General features: G+C 45.1%; 1 protein-coding gene across 3 annotated transcripts in view; it reads left to right on the plus strand.

Moving 5' to 3' along the window:
* LOC119844294 (collagen alpha-1(XXVII) chain B-like) overlaps nucleotides 1-22,299 on the plus strand; it is a 307,212-nt gene that overhangs the window by 177,538 nt on the left and 107,375 nt on the right. For all 3 annotated transcript variants that reach the window (XM_043498719.1, XM_038374938.2, XM_038374939.2), the window contains 6 exons: nucleotides 2,557-2,601; nucleotides 10,774-10,827; nucleotides 11,268-11,312; nucleotides 18,677-18,730; nucleotides 20,468-20,521; nucleotides 20,674-20,727. In XM_043498719.1, the coding sequence (XP_043354654.1) occupies nucleotides 2,557-2,601; nucleotides 10,774-10,827; nucleotides 11,268-11,312; nucleotides 18,677-18,730; nucleotides 20,468-20,521; nucleotides 20,674-20,727 (306 nt within the window). The remainder of the gene's footprint in view (nucleotides 1-2,556; nucleotides 2,602-10,773; nucleotides 10,828-11,267; nucleotides 11,313-18,676; nucleotides 18,731-20,467; nucleotides 20,522-20,673; nucleotides 20,728-22,299) is intronic.

Below are 22,299 nucleotides of genomic sequence, written 5' to 3' on the forward strand. Positions count from 1 at the left end.
TTTAGGTTGGTTGGGATTAGGAAATGTACGTGTGTGTGTGTGGGGGGGGGGGAAGTCCTTTTCTCCATTTTCCGTAAAATAAACACATTTCCTTCCTCACAATAGATCAGTACACTTAAGCATTGTAGGTCCTTCTTTCAACAAAGTTCACTTTCTCCACCAAACAAGCTCACAGTAAGCAGAAAAATAATTGGCACCTTGCACTGTATTGGAAACCATTTAGGATTTTCTCAATTTTACAGTAAAAGGGAGTTTTACTATATGGAACTATGTAAAAATGGCTTCCATCGCTCGCACATCATAGCCTGGGTAATTCTGGCTACTTTCTTTGATAGCCTATCTAGAGCTGGAGTATCTGATCCAACACAGATTATATAAAAAATTGTAATGTGGAAGGCGTATATTACTATTTTTGTATGAGACTAGCTGCTAGAGGCTAAAGGGATTGTGCTAAAGTCTGTACATGTGCATAGTAAGACCTAAAGATTTACAGTCTAAATATTTGCAACGGAATTGAAGTGTTATCCCCATTTTCAGATGGAGAACTGAGGCACAGGGGGTTTAAGTATCTTGCCCAAAGTTACAAAGGGCCAGATTTTCAAAGGTATTTATGCGCCTAAAGGTCCAAGGCAGGGAAGGTCATATTTTTTATTGGACTGACTTCTGTTGGTGAAAGAGACAAGCTTTTGAGCGCTACATGATTCCAATGGGAGTTAGGCATCTAATCTGCTTAAGTGCTGAGTGAGATTTTTCAGAAGTGCCTGTTAGCTGCTTTAGGTGCCTAAATGCCTTTGAAAATCTGTCCCCTGGCAACTGCATGGTGGAGCCGGGAATTGAGCCCATATCTCCTGAGCGCCAGCCCAGTGCCTTAACCACAAACCTAGTCAGCATCTCTGTTTTGCTAAATGGTTTGCTCTGTTACTGAGAGTCCAGTAAGAGTAGCTGGCTCTTTACCTGCACACAGGGCATCCATAGTGGATGATAAACAGTAAAGGGCACAGAGTGAATAGGGAATCCTGTTGTTTTGGCACAGTCACATCAAAATGCATAGTTTATTGCCGATTGCCTATTTGAAACTATCAACCATATCTTCTATAACAGTACCACTTCTGTGTGTGCCTGCATCTGCCTCTGAGGTGTGCTAGGGAGGGCGGCATCTCTTACAACAATGTTTGCATCTGACTTTATTGCTGATTACTTGCTCCCTCTGAATAGGCTGGATCTACTAGAGAATACCATCTCTAGCACCCAGCCAGTAATGGGTGCTGCTTTCCACCGTGTTGTTACAAATGAGTGTCTGGGAAGCAATAGCAGAATCCTGAAGGGATTCCTGCTAAAATGGTCTGGGGGCAAGGCCAGCCTCCCTTTGGAGAAGCTGCTGCAAGTAAAACCCATTTCCTTTCTGGAAATGAAGTTACAAAACACTGTGGACTAGATTGGGGTCAGCAGCTGCAAGAAGCGAGGGAAGAGGAGTTGAAAGGAGTCGCCCTCCTTCCCTGAACCTCCATGCAGAGGCTGCCAGTACTGGACTGTCTCTAGAGTGGCCCAGCCCTGCCCTGCCCTGCCCTGCCCTTTGCAGTAGTCAGCAGCGTGCAGTGGGAGGTGCTACATGCTGGGCCCAGTCCCATGCCTCTTCTCGTCTGCGGGCCTCCATGCAGCAACTACTTAGCCCTGCTTGCACAAGAGATCATGCTTCTTAGTAGCAACCTCCTCACTCGAGACAGCCCCAGATGTACTGACCACAGTTCTGTTCCACCTTTACTGGAAGGCCCCACATGCCATGCAACCCTGTTTTTTTCCAGGTGGTCTCTTGTGACAGATTTCGTTGCACGATTTTTTTCCAGGTGGTCTCTTGTGACAGATTTTGTTGCACGATTGTCCCCATTTTACAGAGGGGCAAACTGAGTCACAGGGGTGCCATGACTTGCCTGACGTCACTCAGGAAGCTGGTGGCAGAACTGGGGATGGAACCCAGATCTCCCGGCCTGAGTCGTGCCTTCACACCCTATTAGATGTCGCGGCCTGTAACCACTCACCTCCCAGCCTGCACTCCCCAGTGCTAAAGGAGCTGCTCCCCTATCCTTCCCACCAAGCTCTGCTCATCCCTTTTAACTCCCCTTCCCTCCTTCTTTTTCCCTGGCTGCCCCCCCTTCCATCCCTTCCTCTCTGTCCAGTTCCCTTCCTCCCCGATTTTCCTTGCCCCACTCACCTGCTACCCCTTCCCTGTCCTCCCTTCTCCTGCCCCTCCCCCGTCAAACACCCAGTGAAACGCTCCCTTTATCCTGCCTGCTCCTAGGAGGGGAAGCCAGTCTCGGCGCATAACTGCGGGGACTGCAGGAGAACAACAAGTAGCTTTCTGTCTGAGGGGCTGCCCTCCTTCATTAACATGCTTTCTGAAGATGGAAGCTCTAGATTGCTCAGGCTGTTGGAATGGGGGGGGGGCGGGTGCAAGGGGGAGGCTGGTCTTTTCCTTCAAGACCTTGAAACACTGAGCCACTTTTCAGCCTCTGTTTGTCTAAAAAGAGTCTGTAACGGTGTTGGTCTCTTTCCTTTTAGGGAGAATTGGGAGCCCTGGGTCCTCCTGGAGTTCATGGACTCATTGTAAGTAGGAAAACAAATGGAGCTTTGGCTTCTGAGGGCTTTAACCCTTTCAGGGCACTGCAATCACACACCATTTTTCTTCCTCCTCCTCCTCTTGTGAGGGAGACTTAAGGGGATGTGACTCTTCTTTTTATGCGGGAGAGGAAGATTAAAACTGTGGGGTGGCAGAGAGGAGGTGCCAAAGTGGGATGTGGAAGTGGAGGTGATAATTTCAGGTATATAACTTTTTTAGGCACAAGGGAGTCCTTGAGAATTTAGCCCTGCGTGTCCTCTGTGACTTCCCTTTTTGGTGACATTTACTAGTCTATTTCTTTCAAGATAAGATCATGCATTTATTCTTGGTAGGAGTCTGTTTTCTTCCTTAAAAACAGACCCTCTAATCAGCAATGCCAGGAAGCTAAATTGTTTGACCAAGGAAGGATGCCTGGTTCCTGGACAGTGAAATTATTGCATGAAGGAGTACCCTGCCATTTGGGAATGTAACTACCCTACTCTCACAAACACACAGCTCAGATCTGCCCTCTGTTACACCCTCATTGACTTCAGCAGGGCATGAGCTGGTTTAACAGAGGGTGGTATTTTACCCACAAACCTTTGTGCGCTGAAGTGAGCATATGCCCTATGTGCTCGCTCTGCTCTTGGATTGGCACTTTTACTTTTACTTTTTTAGGGCTGTGTTTTTGTTTGGAGCCATTTCCCTCAAGAAGTGACAAGCTTTTTTTATTATTGTTAAGATGACATTTGTTCGAAATGGTCTCCTCTTCGCTGATGGCTAGCTGTGAAATCTGCCGTGCAGATTATGAGCAGTTACAAAATATCTCCTCATGCCTTGGGGTAATCGTTCATTGTATGACAGTAGCACACAGACGGCTCAACTGAGATTGGGGCTGCATTTTGCTAGGTGCTGCACACCACACACGTTAAGGGACAGTCCTTGTCCCAAAAAGCTTACAATCTAAATAGACCAGAAAAACAGAGCATGGGAGAAAGACAGTGTAATTATCCCCATTTTATAGATAGGGAACTGCGGTTCAAGGACTTGCCTAGGGTCACAGAAGAACTGAACCCAGGTCTCCTGTTAACCACAAGAGAGGAAGTTTTTTGAAAGTTATGGGAAACCAAAGGACTTTACCGTCCGTGCCAGCACAAATGATGGACTTCATCCTGGTCCTATTGTGAGCCATCTTGATTGGCCTTGCTTCCAGTACAGAAAGGCATTTCTTTCAAATGCTGGCTTTGGGTTGCTAAGGGTGCAGCCTTCAGTTTGCTTCTCTCTTCCCTACTTCTTCCTCTCCCTTCCCAATTGTTCTTTGAAAAGATAAATTTCTGGTGTATGAAGGACCTTTAGAACCGCACACCTCCTCTGTATTCCCACAAACTGGCACTTCATTAAAGCAACTGAGGGGAGAGTCTGTCCAGTTTTGCATCGGAGAGAGGGGCATCACTTCCTAAGAGTTGTTTGCTTCAAGACCAGTACCTTGAATGATGACATTTCTCCTTCCCAGAGAATCATTTTGTGCTCATGGTTTTTAAAGGACACCAGTTTCTTCATAAGAATTTTCTCCTCCCATGACAAATATCTGCAATGTCTGGACAGCAAAGACGACTTCACAACTGTTTTCTCAAATTGTTCACCACTCCTGCCTCTTCAAACGTCTTTAGTGAGAGCGTCGGTTGATGGACTCCATCTGGATGCTCTCAGGCAATCGCAAAAGCTATATCCTTGATCGTCACTCATAAATGCTCCAAGCGCTCTCTTCAGATTGCATGGAGCTACTCCAGGTAAAAAAAGGAGACCTGTCCCACAGCATAGGCCCATGTGAAATGGCCTGAATCAGCCAGTCCTGGAGTACCTTGTGGCTGTCGAAGTCCACCAGGAGATTGTCTAAAGAAGGGCCCAGCATAGGAATAGAACCACATGTGAGATGATTTGAGTTCAGCAATGTGGCTGATAACTAGATCTCAAATATTAGACAGACTAAAATCCCCCTAGAAGGCTTTCTTTCCAATCTGGATTTCAAACACAGCTGGTTCCTAGCACTCACTCTTCACCCTGTGCATCTGCCAAAATAGCCCTGCATTGTGCCCTGGAGAGTGCAGGAAACTTACATGAAGATAACTTGGCAGTGGAGCAGGTCAACACTGCGATCCCTATGTAAGTAGGAGCTGTGTTTAGGCTTGGCCATGTCACTGTCCCTTCACTAGCACCTGGTCTCCTTAAAACGTGCGCTCCCTCTGGTGAGGGTTGTTGAAATAATTGGGCCTGCCAATTTGCCCTAATTGTGAACTCAGTTGGGAGGAGTAAGTGAAAGTTCATGGACTGTCGCAATAAACTAGGACAACAAATGTTGTTGGGAAAAGGTGCAAAAGCGAGATGGAATGACTGAATTAGTCCAAAAGGTCTACTGATATAATTCAAGGACTGTGTTAAGATCAATCCTGGTAAATAGGAAAGTGTCAGACCAAGAATCAATTAAACAAATTTGGTGTGTCAGAAATTAGGCTTGTTGGTGGACAAAATAATGAGAGGATGGGCTATTCCACCCATCCCTCGCCTTTTGGGGTCCCCAAAAAGACACTTTAGAGGGAAAAGCTCGCTATCGTGATGCTGTTTGACTGAAAGATGAGAGATCAGGAAGGAGCAAGCTTCAGCCTTACGGCTACCATCTCCTGGGATCCCGGGCTTTCTTCATCCTAATCCTGAAAGATGTCTTGACCAGGCCATAGAGAGGCAGCCAAATGACATGGTCACCTCCTCCAGCTCCTGCTAAATCCCAGCCAACACCTTGGATGTGAGACTTTGTCCCTGTTCCCCTACCAACACCCCATGAGTCCTTTTCCCTTCCTCACCTTATTTCTTCTCTTTCCTGGCTCCTTTTTTTCTTCTGTTTTAATAAGAGTCTGGCTCAGCTGGCCAAGACTGCATATTTTGCAGCACTGCTGTGAGCCTGTGACCTGAAAGGCAGCTAAATGCAATGCCCTAAACAGCCTGACAAGTTTGCCTGGTCTCGGAGTAGCTGATAAGACTGTACGCTGGTCCTGGGTTTTTTCCAGCAGTGAGGTTGCAGGTGAAAGTCAACACCAGAGATAGAAGGTGAATTTTCAATCTTTGCTGTTCTCTTCTCTCCCCTTGTGTGTCTGTCTGTCTCTGGTTTTGTCTTCTGAGGAAGTGGGGATTGGACTTGAACAACAACAGCTCCAGCCCATTTCAACAAACTTTTTCCTGAAAAGGACGGTTATTACCATCTTTGATACCATCTAAAAGATTGTCAAACAAGGGAGCTTTTCTGTCTAAAAACTCTCCAGCTAAAAGGGAAGAGAACAAGGGATGCTGTTACAAAGAAAACCTTATTTAATCACATACATTTCAAATGCTTTAGCTCCTTTTACTTCTCTTTCTGCATCTTTAATAAAAGGTTATAAAGATTTTTTTAATGGTGAGTTTGGCATGGTACACACAGTCATGAGGTCTCTGTATTCCAAACCCTGAACCTTGTTTAACACTATTTAGCATTGGACAGTGACTGGGTTATGTTAACACATATATGTTTGATTATGTTTGGGGGTATTATGATTATGAGTTATGTTTGATTTTTCGGGCCTCTTTGTTCCATCTAAATTAATACAACAGGGTCTGTGACCTAGCTGAATTTGAACCGTGCATGTCACTTCTTTGCTTTGAAAGCACTTAGTTCCTACTTTAGGTTTCTAAAACCCCAGAAAAAGCGACCCACTCCACAAAGGCAAATCTAGGCAGTTTCCATTGGAAAAATCAACACGTTCACACTAGACAATGGTAAGGGATTGTTCTCCTGGCCTCCAAGGAGGCTGCTACCATGCAAGCTTGAGGCAGTTCTGGGAAACAGGGGCTCTAAAGGGTGGGAGTTTTTCTGGGGGAGAAGTTCTCTCTTGCATGCATCTGCAGGCAGAGGAGAGCTCTCTTGATGTCACAGTACTTGCAGAGGATGAGTTGCTTCAGCTCTGTATATAAAATATGAGGAGAGAAGTGAGTTCTTTCTTCGCCCACTTTGTGCAAGGGAGCTTGAGCTAGACACGATTCCAAGGGATCTGTAATAATCCTCCAGGAGGAACTGGTTCAGAGAGTGGGTGGGTTATAGGAGACCCTTAGTAAGGCTGACCTAGGAGGGGGCCTCCCATCAGCTTTCCACTCCACCTCATCCCCGTCTCCTTATCATCCCTCCATCCTCCCTGCCACACAGAGTAAGAAAGAGGGAGATGGTGGATCTTCTCTACCCCCATCTCCTCTCTCTTCTCAGCTGGTGGCAAGAGGCTTTTTTCCTAGACCAGGGTCAGCAATCTGACTAGGCATGGCTAGGACAGCTTCCTTAAGATGACATCAATTGTTGGGTTCATGCACTGCGTGTCTTGAAGCCCACATAACTTCACCCTGCCAAACTCCATGCAATAGTTTCCTCCTGTCCCAGTTCTGAATGCTCAGAGGGCCACGGCCCCATTTTCCAGTGGCTTCTGAGCTCCCTGCAGAGGTTTTGTGCTTTGCTGTTCGAAGGCTGAAGAGCAGAATTAGTTGTAACTGGAGCCTCCTACTTTCGTAATTAAGCATGTGGGTGAGCGCTAAGTAAATGCGTTCCTACAAGAAGCCTTTATGCTGGAAGGTATGAAAAGGGGATCTGTTTTAATACAGCCTCAGCTCAGCACTCGCGGTGAGTCTGCAGCCACATGACCTCCTGTTATAGAAATATTCCTCCAGCAAAGTCTTCCCTGTTTATTTACACATTACAGGAGAGCTTGGTGCACTATATCACTGGCTCCCTTCATGGGGGAAAGAGCAATCAGAAGCCTGTTTGAATACAGACCTGTGAAAGCTTTTTATTTTAATAACATGAACTCTAGCGTCTTTTCTAGCCTGATGTATTAGTGCTACAAGGGTAAAGAGTCCTCACCACAGCAGAATTTCCAGGCGGTTGGGGTATGCCTTCCCTGACTTTTTTTATCCTTCCCCATCTCCTAGTCCTTCTCTCTCCCATCCACAGATGACAGAAATCAGAGTCGACAGCACTCCAGCATCCTTGCATGTTGCTTTCCTTGCTGGATCCGTGATTGTTTCAATATCCTTTTTTAAAATCCCCATAAAGCTCCGTTTGAGCCAGAGAAACGACATCAAGCTCTTGAGGACTAAAATACTGTTCTTAAATCTCTGTGGAGATGAGCAGCTTCAGCAAAAATAAACCTGCTTTGACCATTGCTGAGAAAGTTGCCATCAGCATCTTCCAAGGAACCAGCAAAGTTGTAACTGTTTCCTCCCAAGAAAGAGAAGAGTACAGTAGAACCTCAGAGTTACGAACTGACCAGTCAACCACACACCTCATTTGGAACGGGAAGTACACAATCAGGCAGCAGCAGAGATGACCAAAAAAAAAAAGCGCAAATACAGTACTGGACTGTGTTAAACATAAGCTATGAAAAAAAGGGAAAGCAGCATTTTTTCTTCTGCATAGTAAAGTTTCAAAGCTGGATGAAGTCATTGTTCCGTTGTAAACTTTTGAAAAAACAACCCTAACGTTTTGTTCAAAGTTACGAACACCTCGAGTATGGAGGGAGGTTGTAACTCTGAGGTTCCATAGGAAAAAAGAGAAATGGAGTCTGAGTGAGCTTTCACCACTTCCTTTTGTATGCACAAATACTTGTCTGTAGTGATCGAACTGGAGGTGGAAAATATCCCTTTGGAGTTAGTATTGCAGTGCTAGCCATATGGCTCTAGCTCTAAGTCAGTCCTCTGCAGAGAGCACCTGTGAAATTCAGTTAATAGTACATGAACTGGTATGTTTACTAGACAACAGAGCAGACAAAGTATAATTAAAGTGTATGTTCTTTAGACCTCATTCATGTGGCTCATGTAATGGTTTAGTCCAGAGATAATGGAAGAGGAAAATCCATCGCTGTTCAAGAACTAAAGAGAATGGGAGAAATTCTGACCCAGAAATCTGACTAAATATGAACCTGTTGCGTCTCAGATGAGCTGTAAGATTTACCTCTATGCTCAACCATTCCCAGTGATTAAACTTTGGTTTCTTAGCAGACTTGTGAAGCTGCAGGCAGCAGCAGCCATGGGCGCATGGTGCTATGTCTCAATTTAAACCCTGTAACTTTCCCAATTATGATACCAATAAGTGCCAGATAAGTGCTTGGAATAATATGATAGAAAATAGCAGCCCTGGGAATGTGCCTTCATACTAGCACTAAAAAAATGGCTCCTCAGCAGAATGTTAGTGTAAATTAAAGTTCTGAATTAACCCAGCCATTTCTCCTCTGGAGTTTAAATGGTTTGCAAAATGCAAATGGTTTGAAAACTCCTTTTTAAAACAATGCCAAAGACAGACTTGTAAATAAACTCAATCCTGGATTCAAATACAAAGATGTTATTGAATTAAAAGATGAAGAGATTGTTTCAGCCTCTGAGGGAGCCTTCGGGATTCAGATAGATTGATATCCCCGAGGAGGGCTCAGGTTTGAAATGTTGGATGCGACAGGAATCGGAGGACCACTTTCTAACTTAACAGGAGCCAGCCATTGTCTCCTCTGCTCCGGGTAGCTCACGCCCATGAATGTCCGCGCCATGTGTATCGCATATTGGAATACGATGCTTCATGTGCTGTGGGCGATGGCCCTGGATGTGAAAATCTTCTTGAATGAATTGCACCTTTATCTTCTCCACTGCTGGATTTGAGGAACTTTTTGGAGCCGGAGCTCATTTAGAACCTCTGGGATTTCTTCTGGAAAGGACTTTTCACTGCAGATGTCGATCCATCTATAACTCTTCTTTAATCCCCATGGACAGAGGGATGGAGGGAAATCTATGAATTCACCAGGGCTCATGGTACAACCTCAGTGGTGTTTAAAGCACCAGCCACAGTGAATGGTTGAAAATGTAGCAAGGGAGCTGTACAAAGGCAGCTAATAAGCCAGGCCACCCTTGCCAAGATCTCACTAGGTATCTAATGAACTGGGGCTAGGATTTTCAAAGGAATCTAGTGAAGTTAGGCACCCAACTCCCATTCACTTTCAAACTTCCTTAGGCTCTTCTTACAAACCCAGCATAGGAATCTGCTAAGAGAGCCCAGGGGCTAACAATTTAAGAATAAAGAAACAACGGAAATAAAAATGCAGCAGGGTATTGGCCTGTTACCTTTGACTGCTTCCATGTAGCAATGCTGCTCTGCTACTGAAGTACTTTTTAAACTGTTAAACAGATTATGTGGCAAGCTTTGCAGGAGATGGTACAAAAGTAATTTGGGTCAAATTTCAGACCTGCTTCGTTGGAGTTGCACCTGCTTCAACCAGGTCTAGATTTGAGCCTTAGACTTGAATGTAGATCCAAGAATCTGCTGAATTAAATCCATAGCTTTCCTAACTTCATATTATTCTCCTTTCTTTGTTAGTCTCCTACCTCATCCACACCTTCAGCAGCACACATTTTAGATTCTATATGTGTAGAACATTCTTGGTGTATATTCCTTAGATGTTAATCCCATATTGAGTTTGGGAAGGTAGGTGGTATTCCACCTACTTAATTTCACAGAGTAGATTTCAGCTGGATATATTTCTATAGATAGTCTATATTTCTTATTTTAGAGCCTGTCCTTATTCCCATTGAAGCACATGAACTTCCTTGGGAGCAGAACGGAATGTTTCTTTGTTCTTCTGGTGTTGTGCATTGCTGAACTGCAACAATTCTCTACCGAGTTGGCCACATTTCAGTAGCGGATGAAGTGATCCCTGCAGAGAACTTCTGTATCAGTTATCAGAGTAGTAGCTGTGTTAGCGTGTCAGTGTCCTTCATTCTGAATTAAAAATGTGATGCGAGTAGAAGTTGCTCTTCTTACTTCATTATTCTGTAAGGCATATACTTGGTATTTCTATACTTTAGAAGCTACCTATACACTGATTTATAAATCTCTTGACTAACCGGATCCTGCTTCCATTGAAGTCATGGCAAAACTTCCATTAACTTTAAGGAGAACAGAATGTGGCTCTTAAGTTTTCAAACAGCAAGAAAATCTTCTCTGTATGTTACTCAACCTAATGAACTGGTGAATAGGGTTAGAGGCCCTGGCAGGAGGGTTTTCATGTCATATATCAGGATCCATCAGCTATACACCTAATAAATTTGATTTATTGTGTTTCTCTTACCAGGGAGATATGGGTGCTTTCGGACCAATAGGCTATCCAGGACCAAAAGGACTAAAGGTAAGGGAGTAACTGAGCCTTGTGCTCTCTTATCTGTCCAAACCAGGACTGACTCTGTCTGAAGATTGTTCAGTTCATTGTTTGGGTGAAAGTGGTTGTCTTTATGAGGAGAAGGTTGGGCAGTAATATTTGTCCACTGACCAGTGAAGGATGGTAGACAGAACATCTCTCTGGCAGTCTGCACCAGGTGTGGATTACTGGGGAATGCAAGGAGCATTTTCTCTGTGCAACTTCAGACCGCGGGGGGTAATTGGCAGTAAATCTGATGATCCACCTCAGAGGCTGTATGAGGAGAGATCTGCGGCCCAGGCCAGATGACCCTGGATGTCATGCATTTTGGTCTATGGTCCCATTAGCCCTGTCGATGACTTAGACCTGATTCAGGTCTTCAAGATACAGTAGCCATGCTCAAACTCAACTTGGGCTTCTTCTTTTTTCAGGGGCTGATGGGAAACCCTGGAGAACATGGACTGAAAGGTGATAAGGTGATCTGAATACTCCCTTATTGCACTGTGTTTTATTCTGCATGTGAAATCCTACTTGTAGCTTCTGTTTTGTATTCTGCACCACATTATGTGCCCCATTCTCCTTCCTCTTCTGGCTGTCTACCAGAAATCCCATCCTCTTTATCATTTATCATCTGTTCTCCTTTCTTGACACTCCCATTTGTATTTTCCTTTCTTTTTAAATAAAATGTCCATCCTGCCCCTGGCCTACAGAACTCTTCCCATGGCATCACATGGGGTGGGAACATTGCTACGGTGTATATGATCTTACCCTTTTAGTTTTTTTGCTAACAAATGTAGACACAAGTGTTACGGTGTAGATTTGAGATCAGCATGAATCTTACTCTGGTGACCAGAATCGATGCTATGGAAAACCCTGGTGTGAAAAGTTACATCCCTGAGAGCCTTCACCTCATTTCAGCACCACTTCTTTTAAAAAAAAAAAAAAAAAAAGGGGGGGGGGGGCAGAAAACCCCATTGGGTAATATTTCCCTTTCAGATGAGTTTTCTAGGCTAATCCTGGTCAGCTCCTCTGTCTTTACAATGATGCTATTGTGTTTGGGTTATATATAATGCATTGTATGACAATGTGGTTTTGTTGTTGTGCGTTTAGATCTTATCACTGGATGGGGGTAGAGGTAGGACTCTATCAGCATTGTTGCCACTTTCATTTATTAGGGCATGTTTCAGGGTGTCTCACAATATGATACAAACATGCAGGCCATGTTCTTTCTTCTCGTGAGGAAGGTGATTGAGAGACCAGCACAGAAGCTGGATGAGACGTACCTACTGGAACCTCGATTAAAAAACAACATTAAGAGATGCAAAACCTCATGTAGCTGCTCTTATTTCAGGTTTAGATTGGTTTATATCGAGTTAATTTGCTGATAAGGAAGAATCAATTTAAACTAAATTGATTCAAGCCACTTTGAAGTGGAAATAAGGGGTGGGAGTTGCAATGGTTTAACTAAATTGGTTTAAAATGCAGCGTGAATTAAACCAGGACAAGTGTGAGTGTAGACAGGTCTAACTCCCATAAATGACAACCTCCTGCAGATGCTTGGTTGTAGGGTTTGTTTCTTCCTTCAGAAAAGGGCAATGCAATAGGGTAATTAGCTTTATGACATTGACTGCTTGGGAGGATAGAGCAAAGGGGTAGTAATTGTATTGTCCCCCTCCCATTTTGGGGGGTGCTTTAATGGCACTGTTGCATTCATTCACTTGCTGCTGTTTTTAAACTGTGGTCTGTCGGCACTAAGCCATGTCAAGGAGCCAGATGCCCTCGTGCTCTGCATTGTGCTAGTAGGTCACTGTATCCCTCCCATGTACCCAGGCTCGGTTTCTGCTCTATACCACCTCATCCTTCTGGGAGAGTGGGGGGCACAACTTGGGACAAGGCATGTTTGGGCAGAAGGGAGACTTCCCTATAAGGGTAAGTCATGATTGCTATAAGCAGGAATCCTGACCCAGCACTAACTCCAAGGGCCCATGGACTCTCCCATCAATGCAGCCTGCTCTCCCTGAAGAATTGGCTTGTCCTTAAGATGCTGAATCCCTTACGGATTGGCCAGTGTTTTAGGCCTCACAGGCAATATGATTTTCGCCTTTTTACAAAGATTATCAGATCTGTCTATTTAACGCACTATGTGGTTCACGGTCCTTAATGTATTTATCTTTACAACACCCCATGAAGTCAGAAAGTTGTAGGGGATTGGATCTGGATCTCCTGTGTCCCAGTCTAGTGCCCTGGCCCCTACTTATTGTTCCTTCATTGCTACCAGCCATCCTGCTTTTGGCCTCTCTCTCTTTCTTTCTCAGCAAGGTTGGAAGAACCCAACGTTTTCACTCCCTTCTCTGACCACCTCTCCCATTACATCCTCCTCTGACTGGGCACGTTTCCTGCCTGGATTTCATTAAGGCCCTTTCCCACTCCAAGAATGACAAATGATCTAGCTCAAGCCTTCTCTACCCTTAATGAGTTGACTTTTCATTTCAATATCTTGGGGCAGTGTCAGAAAATCAGATCAATGATGATATCATAAAATGGGAGAACGCTTCCAGACGGCTTGGGTGCATCCTTTCCAGCAGTCACACAGCCCTGGGAAACACAGGGCCAAGTAAATAAAACCCATGTCAAATATGACAGCCTAGTTCTCTTTCACACAGGTGACTGCAGTCAGTTTTGATATTTTAAATATAAAGTCTTTTACCCGAGAGGGCAAAATCTCAAAATATGCTGCACTCACTTGCACAGATACAAACAAGACACATCAGCTCAATAGTGAGATTGGGAAAGTTTTTGGTTTTCTTTCGGCCTGTGTTTTTCAGCTTTTTGGTTTTGTGATTTTTGGCATCGGTATGCAGCCAGTTGGCTTGTTTCTAATACCTAGACTTAGCTTTTCTAGTGATCAGTAACCTGCTGTATTCATTTGGTCTCGTGCTTCTTTATATTAGTGCATCTTTTGGTCATATTGATCCCTCTGTCTATTTTTATATTGTGCACCATGAGTAAGAAACAGGAGTCTTCTCTCCTATCTTGCTGTATTATGTTTTTTATTATTGGTATTCTAGTAGAACATATAGACCCTGTCTGATACTAGACCTGGTTGTGCTAGGGCTGTATATACACACACAGGAAGAGACAGTCCCTGCCCTCAAAGTGCTTACAAAGAGTCTAAATAGACAAGACTGACAAAGGAAGGATTATCATCCTCATTTTACATGTGGGGAACTGAGGCATAGAGAGATGAAATGATGTGCCCAAGGTCACCCAGGAAGTCTCTGGCAAAGGCAGGAATTAGACTAGAACTCGGGAACTGGGTTCAATTCCTTAGCAGCAAGACATTTTTCCTTTTGCTTCCTTCCTCTTTCATTTCTGTGAAATTATGTTCCATCCCAACCACTACTAGGTGCCTCAGCATCTTTCTTTGATGCTCGTATTTCCTCCATATATGCTATACAATTTAATCTGTTAATAGAAGGCTCGGATATAATGAAACTCCTTTCGTAGTGAGGGTGCAGTCCCCAGATTGCCCTCCATTTTGGTCATGGTGCCCCTCTGCATAGAGTGGAGTGGGAGACGTGACTTGAAAGTAAGGTTCCGTTCTGCATTCACCTCTTGGATATCTCATTACTAGTTTTCACCTGTGATGTGCGTTTTACATGGATTTTCTGTGGCCCATGGCCTTTCTCTGTTCCCTTAATATCCCTTTTCTGTCTGCCAGATCTTGACTTCATCGCTACCTTCCACTGTCTCCTTTATCCAAACCTCTACTTTGCTCTAAAGGCCAGAAACCTAAGAGACTTCCTTGGCACCCATGTTCCCCTTTTGTATCTATCTTGTCCGAGAGTTTGTCTACCACCATCTCTGGGATGTTGTCAGCACTTGTCCTTTCCTGCGTGTTGCCTCTTCAAACAGACAGTTATTAGTACCTCTATCACTTCCTGACTAATACAAATCCCTTTCTATTGGGTGTGATGGCTAAGGTTATGGAAAGCTCCTTGGCTGAATGCACTGAAGTCCCCATCCACATCACAGATAAAACCTTCTGAAGCATAACTGGACTCTGACACACTCAGCTTGACCTAGTTACAGCTAACACAGTTCGGCCTCCACACAGCAGCATTTCCAGTACACAACCACATGTCAAGTGTGTTGGCTTGTGCATACCCTTCACACTGCACATCCGTGTTTGTGTCAGCTGCCCAGGCTCCCTTTGGAGAATGCACTGTCTCAAGCAGGCCCTGCCGGAGGTACTAAGTGGGGTATGTTTTTGCATGGTACCTTGCACTTTAGAATGCCCTTCCACAGACACATCTGGGAAGTAGGACTGCCTGACTCATGTACACAGCAGATATGGGTGGGAGGTCCCATCTGCACATCACAGCTATGTTCGAGACTGTCAGTCTTGTTAACAATCCTCCTCACAAACTGGGGTCAAAACAGGAACCACAGCCAAGAATTTCAAGTGTCTAGTGACTTTGGGTGCCCAATCTCGGACACCTTAATGGGGGCTCATGTTCCGGAAGTGCTGAGTACCCATCTTTTGAATGCCCAGGCCCTTTTAGGTGTGTCAGGTTGGGCACCGAAAATGACTAGTCACCTTTGAAAGTCTTCATATGCTAACTAGGTTGAGTTTGCATGTCAACCATACCTTCTTACAACCTGGTTATTAGCTAGTGTAGATGGCTCAAAGGCTCAGGAGAAAGAAACCACCAGCTTTATTGAGCATGTCTACTCTGGCTGGGCATCCATACTGACTCCTAACTCAGATTCCAGAGTCTTGTCCCAGCATGGGTTGGGTCTTTGTGTAAAAACCTGGTGTAGAGTCTTGGAAGGCAATTGCTGATGTCCTGTTCAGGAATGCAGAGACGGCTTCCCTAGAAAGTGACTAAAGAATTTATTGCAGATGGTGTGTAGAAGGGGCAGCCCATTACAGAACCAAAAGAGAGGGGGAATGAAAGCACCAGCTCTGTTCTCTTCTGGTGAATGTGGAGTTAAACTCCAGCCCCATGTGGAGCTATACATTTTATATATATATATCCCAGACATTAGACAGCATCTGGAGACAGAAATGCTGGATCAGCAGGAGTGGTGCAGTATTCACCCCTGCCAGGCTGACAGTAATCAGTAATCTTTTGTAATTATTAACTCAGTTCAGATGAGAGCAGTCTTGATTGGCCTAATTCATTCCATCTGCCTCTTCTTGCTGCCGAGCAAAGGTCTGAAAGGGACTGAGGGCTTTGAGGGTGTTCCGCATCCTGCTTGGCAAGGGTTGGGCTCTGTCACCTTCCATCAGGGCTTGCAGAATTTGGCCCCGTGTGTGTGTCTGTCTCAGTGGAGATTTCCCCACTTTGCTGCACTGGAATCACAGAGCAGGGCTGGTGGGGGCATCCTTAGGCAATGACAAGCCAGCAGGCTGGAATTCCTAATGTGAGAGCCATGCCGCTCCAGAGGGAAGATGGAAATCAACGGTAGGCCCAGCAGTTCTCCTCAGAGCTGCAGTTTACAGGAACTTCCTAAGGATAGCTAGAGTTACTTTAGTTTTACAGCTGCAGTGTCACGTTAAACCCTGCTATTACAGTTTCCTAGCCCAGACGGTTACAGGAGAAGCACATGGTCTTCTGGCCTACTCCAGCTACTGGGTTGTTTTTCCCACAGTGAAGGAAAGCTCCCTTCACCCCTTTGCCAGGGAGGTCTGCTCCAAGCTCGTTGAGGTAGTTATCCCCGTTCCCAACACCGATTGTATGAGGCAACACAGCAGAGGAATTAAAAGTTTCTACATGCTTTGCAACAAAACGTGCCTAATCCATGTCAAACACACACACATTCCAGCCACACTGCTGAAATGCTATAGACTGTTTGGCACCATGGATAGCAGCTGGACATATATACACGGGATATGCCACACTTGGGTAGTGCTTCCTGAATCCATCCTATGAGTGGTTCTATACCCTCAGTGCCTTGAAGGTTAATGACAATGGGTACAGGCTCTAGTCTCACATAAGCCAGGCCTCTCTTCTACTGGAGGATTTCTTGTCTTCATTATAACCTCTTATGGGGAAGCCCCCATTCCAAAGAGAATGGTTAGTTCCAGAAGGATAATGTGGGACTGTCCATAACTAATCTGCTTTTGGTAAGGTAGATGCCCCTCTGCACATCCAAACTTTGGAACTCTGTTCCTTAACATCATCTTTATGGATTTTCCATGAACTGCCATTTCTTTCCTCACCCTTAACTCATCAAGAGGATTGAAGACTGATTTCTCTTTCAGATGATCTGTATCAATGGCTGTATGTAAAATAAAGTATCACTCCTATCCATGAGCACTTCAGTCTTTAGCTGGAATCTTTTTAGACTGCGCAAGTCTGGGACCTTTTTAAGCAGCTTTTTTAATGCATATTGTATCATAGCTTGGTTATGAAACAAATAAACCTTTTCTTATGGCTCTCAGTTACCAGGTTTGACAAAGGCAGGCAGGTTCTCAGAACAAACCCACCTTCTTCACCCCAGGCTGCTCTCCCATATCTCAGGGCAAGGGAGAGTGGCCCAGTGAGTTGGGATTTTCAAGGCTAGGGTGGACAAAAGACTAGAAAAAGCAGAACATTCAAAAATTGGAACCATCCTGCATTAGCAAGGAGATGGGCTGGACAGTGCAACTAATGACTCCCGTACTCAGGGTTCATCTTAACGAAGTGGTGGCACTTCCACTGATCTTCTCCTGTGCATTTGGAGACGCAGTTATGCTCATTAATCTCTATAATCACTGAGTGTTCAGTTGTTAATCTGAGTGGAATCTCTCCTCATGGGGCTTTTTTCTCAAGTGTTGGAAGTCTGTGACTCTACATCTAAAGTTCGTGGTCTTCCACACAGATTCCGTTTAGAAGTATAGCTGTATGCATTGCTCTGTGCTGCTCTCTTATAAGAAAGCCAGGTCTGGATGGACTGGAGGAACAATGTGTATGGGACACAGCCTCCATAGCATTTGCTGCTATTTGGCCTTGTTGTCGTGCAAAACTTTTATAAAGATTACTTCTCGCATTTGTGTTGGGGAGAGAAACTGCCTCCCTCCTCCCTTTCCTCTCTATTCATTAGAGCAGATTTCCTAAATCTGATTTCCTAATCAGTTCCTCTGATGGGACAGTTGTTTCTAGGTGCCCAGAGAGTAGGGATCCTCTTCCAATTTGGAGAAAACAAAGGTCCTGTATTGGGTCATCTCCCTAACAGCTGAGTGCTAGCCTGCCCATTTCTTAGTCAAGCTTCGTGGCTGCCATTCTCAAAGGGACCTAAGTCTCATTGAAAGTAAGCCAGCGTTGAGTGCTTAAATCCCTTTGGAAATCCCAGGCCAGATTTCTGCAGTAAGTTGGTACTGAGGGATTTCAGTAGATGTTCAATACTTTTATAGGGGAAGGGGTTGATCAGTGCTCCCAGTTCCAGACTATGCCTTCAGAAACCCCCGGGAGCAGGCTCTGTAGAGGAGAACAACCTAAGAGGAAAGTTCCATTTACCAATAAGCAAGCTGGCTGTTTAGCTCAGCTGTATTTTGACATTCATCACCTATGTGTTTTGCTACTAGCAAGGGAAAAGCAGCCTGTAGTCCTCTCGACTAACTTTTTTTGCAGCAGGCACAGGTGTTTGTATTTTCTCTCTCCTGTGGTTTTGTTTCTCAGTTCAGATTTGTTGTTGGAAAAGGCATATTTTGCTCAAGATTGTTGTGATGGATTATGACCTTTGGTTTGTCACCAGTTCTGTTTGAAAGGGGCCTGAAATAATTTCCTATAGACCTGGACGGTTTTGCCATTGACGGTGTATATTGTAACTTTCTTTGGTGATGTGTATTCAGGGTGATCAGGGACTGCCAGGTGTTCCAGGAGATATTGGATTCCAAGGAGACAAGGTAATTGCTTTCAATTTTTCTTCTTGCATAGATAACATGCATAGCTGCCTGCTTTCTCTGCTAATATTCAAACCATGTTCTTTTGAAAGCTCTGAGTCTTCCTGACATAAAGACACTATAGTTATTTGCATTACACCCTCAGATTCACCCCCTGCTCTGCATAGCTCTGAAACCTTCTCGAACCGAAGTCAATAGAATGGGATTTTTTTAAAAAACATGCAGTTCTGTACTGGGAAAATAAAGTGCTTCCTGTGGAAAAGATCATAACCTCCCGCAGAAACTGAAAGTGATGGAACAAATCCTTCAGATTAGGAGCAATATGCATGGTCTGCTGGCTGCGGAGTCAGTCAATTTATCTGCTACACGGATTTAGGCCCCAAAGCAGCAAAGCACTTAAGCATATGCATAACTTTAAGCACGAGCAGTCGGAGTCCTGTTTACTTCAGTGGAAATACTGGTATGATTAATGCTACCCATGTGCTTACGTGCTTTTCTGGACTGTGGCCTCTGTAGTGGTCAGCCACACCTCCCTACAATAGCTTATATGTTCTTAGGGCCATATTTAGAGGGTACAGCTCATTGGCATCAGTGTGGGTGACCCTGCTTACGCCAGGGTTGAATTTGGCCCCAAGAATCAATAGGTCTTTAGCATGTGTCCCTGCGAATACAACCAGAAAGCAGGGAATTTCAGGCAAAGAAAACATGCATGCCAGGTCCCTGCTCTACGATAGCTTGAGTGTCTTTGTGCCACGTACCGTGAACACAGTACAGTATGCAAAGGTCTGTGTAGCTCTTAGGATCAGTGTGAGAGTGTGTGTTTTCCACATGCTGGGGAGCAATGTGCGTATGTCCCGATGAAAAGATGCTGTTGGGAGGTGTGTGCTGGATGTCTAGGTGCAGAGAAGAAGAGTGCCTGCATTAGCCAGGAAGATCATGTAGCAGAGAGGGGAAGTGTCAGTGAGCCAGATCCTCGGAAGCAGATGTGTGGGTTGCCTGTGTAACAGGTATAAGGGGCCAGGCATGTATATGTCTACCAGCTAGGGAGGAGAGTGTGTGAGCACCTGCTAGCCAGGGGTTGGTGTGCATGAACAGCTGTGTAAGGGCCTATAGGAAGTCGAGTTGGAGTATTAGCGTGTATAACTCTACAGATCAGAGGTGGGAAATAAAGAGATCCCTACACCATGGGATCCGCTGTGCTGGGATTTTCATTGGGGAAACCACCAACCAAAGGACTTTCAACAGCTGGCCTTAAGACCCTATGAGAGCGAGAAAGAAGAGGATGTTGGAGAAATGTAAATGTACAGCAACGTTAACTATAGGTGTCCTTCTAGAATTCAGTCTTCTTTAAATGAGTGACTCCTAAAGTTCTCCTTTTTGAACCTTCAGGAAAGTCTTCCCCAGCCTTGTGTTGGTGACAATACCATACAGCCCCATGAGGCAGCACAGAGGACTCCTTTCTCCTCCCCTTGCACATGCTGAGGTCCCTCCCCACATCCGGGTGTATGAATGCACAAAGTGAAAAGAGAGAGGCTTAGGCTTATGCTTGGCAGGTTTAATCTGTTCTACTGTGTCCTTCCATGGTGTGGTCACCCACCCCCCAAAGCACTGGATATGACTGGAGTTGTCAGGAAAAAAAGATTCTCTCGCTGTTGCAGAAGCATTGGGTGGGGGCTTTACAGTAGTTATTTTGCATCTGTTTAATTCCGTTTACTGAAAAATTGTTTCTCTGTTTCCCAGGGCAGTCAGGGTTTTCCTGGGATACCAGGAGCCCGAGGGAAGCCAGGTCCCCCTGTAAGTAATGCCTTTAACCATCTTCTGTTTCCTAATCTTGCTTCTAAAGAGCTCAGTGCCCAGCTGGAAAGAGAGCTCAGCAGGGTGGATGTTATTCTAAACAGAAACCTCAGCAGCTGTCTCCCATTCACCCTTGTTTTCTGATTTGGCAGGGAAAGGCTGGTGACAAAGGTCCAGTCGGGTTTCCAGGACCACCCGGCCCTGAGGTACGTGCCTTCAGCTCTGATCATTCCTTTATTTGTTAATTCCTGATGCCTGTCTTCATTGGCAAACCTTCATAATTCCCCCACCTCCCAAGCAATCCTCACTGCAAAGGGAAATGAGAAACGGCCATTTGACAGCTGCCGGCTACTTCGCTGCTGAGATTCCACCTCCTTTGAACTCCAGCTTGGGTTTTAATTTAGGAATCATTTAGATACTCACTTCCCTGCCAGTCTTGGAAACCACTCTTCAGGTGGACCCATCTATAGATTCGGTGGAATTATTTGCTCCTGACTCAACCAGTAATGCTCCGTGTGGATGCAGGGTTGAAGTCTTTGCTAGCAAAGGACAGACAAATTCCTGTTGAACTCACTGCTGCTGTGCTGCACTGAATTGCACTGTCATAGTGCTGCACTGACAGGTGGTCAGTTTGCATAAGGACCCCTCCTCTGTGTTTTAACTTCAGACTGTACCCTCCCTCCCCACTCCATGCAATCTCTGGGGGTTTCCAAAGTCAAACCTCCGTGTTATGCAGTAAGCCTCTCCCACGTTCCAACCCAGCTGCAGTGACGTACAGTGAGACCAAGAGGATGGAGTCCTTTCGGGCCACCAGTCCCAACCCTCTCTCTCAGTGTGATACCAAGGCCCCACTTGTTGTAGTCTGTTCTCTCCTCGTTCCGAGGATGTGCCCACAAAGACTCTGGTAATATGATGTTCAGCCTGGCTGAAAGACTGTTTTAGACAATTATCTCCCTCAATTTTTTTGTTTTGACCCCTTCTGCAGCATCATGTTCACTTAAAAGAGAAGTTTCCTAAAATCACTTAAATTGCTAATAATTCTTAGTGCCTTTTCCTCCATAGGGTTCGAAGCACACTAAGAAAGGCGGTATCATCCACATTTTTCAAATAGGGGATCTGAAGCCTAGAAAGGTGAAGCGAGTTGCCCAAGGACACATGAAAAGTCAATGGCAGAACCCAGCTCACCCAGCCTTCTCTCTTTTCCCGTGGAGCAATAGATATAACCATCATGGCATCCCTCGCCTGTCCAAGCAATGTCCCATAGCTCTCTTGGTCACTTGGTCTCCTGCTCACCAGGCAGCTCTCCAGCCTGTCTTCTGCTGCTGCCCCCTTCCTGGGGAAAGAGCTCCTTTCCTGAGCCAAACCCTTCAGAAAGGTTCCTTATTGGTCAGGGGAGAGGACTGGGGGCCCACTCTTCCACTCTGGAAGATCATACATCAGTCATGGTGAAGAGAACAGCAGTGGGTTTTCAGCTCGGCAGGTTCATCGTTGTCCTACAGTGGGTCTCAGTTCTTCCCTGTTTATCCTTCTAGCCTCTGTCATGGGTAACCTGGGAATCTTTTTAACCAAATACTCTTCATGTTAGAAGACAACTCTATTGTCCTCGCCCAAAACCATGTTGTGATGCCTTCAAGTACAAGATCAATTTCTCTGCAGCACGTTGTGATTCACACCCTTATTAATAATTAGAAAATGTTCATCGTGAGCCTGAGAGCCACTTGCAGTGCTGGCTGATAGACTGTTTTCCCTTCATCAGTGTTCCGGTATTTTGCTGGGCC

Source organism: Dermochelys coriacea, chromosome 16, assembly GCF_009764565.3.
Source record: "Dermochelys coriacea isolate rDerCor1 chromosome 16, rDerCor1.pri.v4, whole genome shotgun sequence".
NCBI classification, from domain to species: domain Eukaryota; kingdom Metazoa; phylum Chordata; order Testudines; family Dermochelyidae; genus Dermochelys; species Dermochelys coriacea.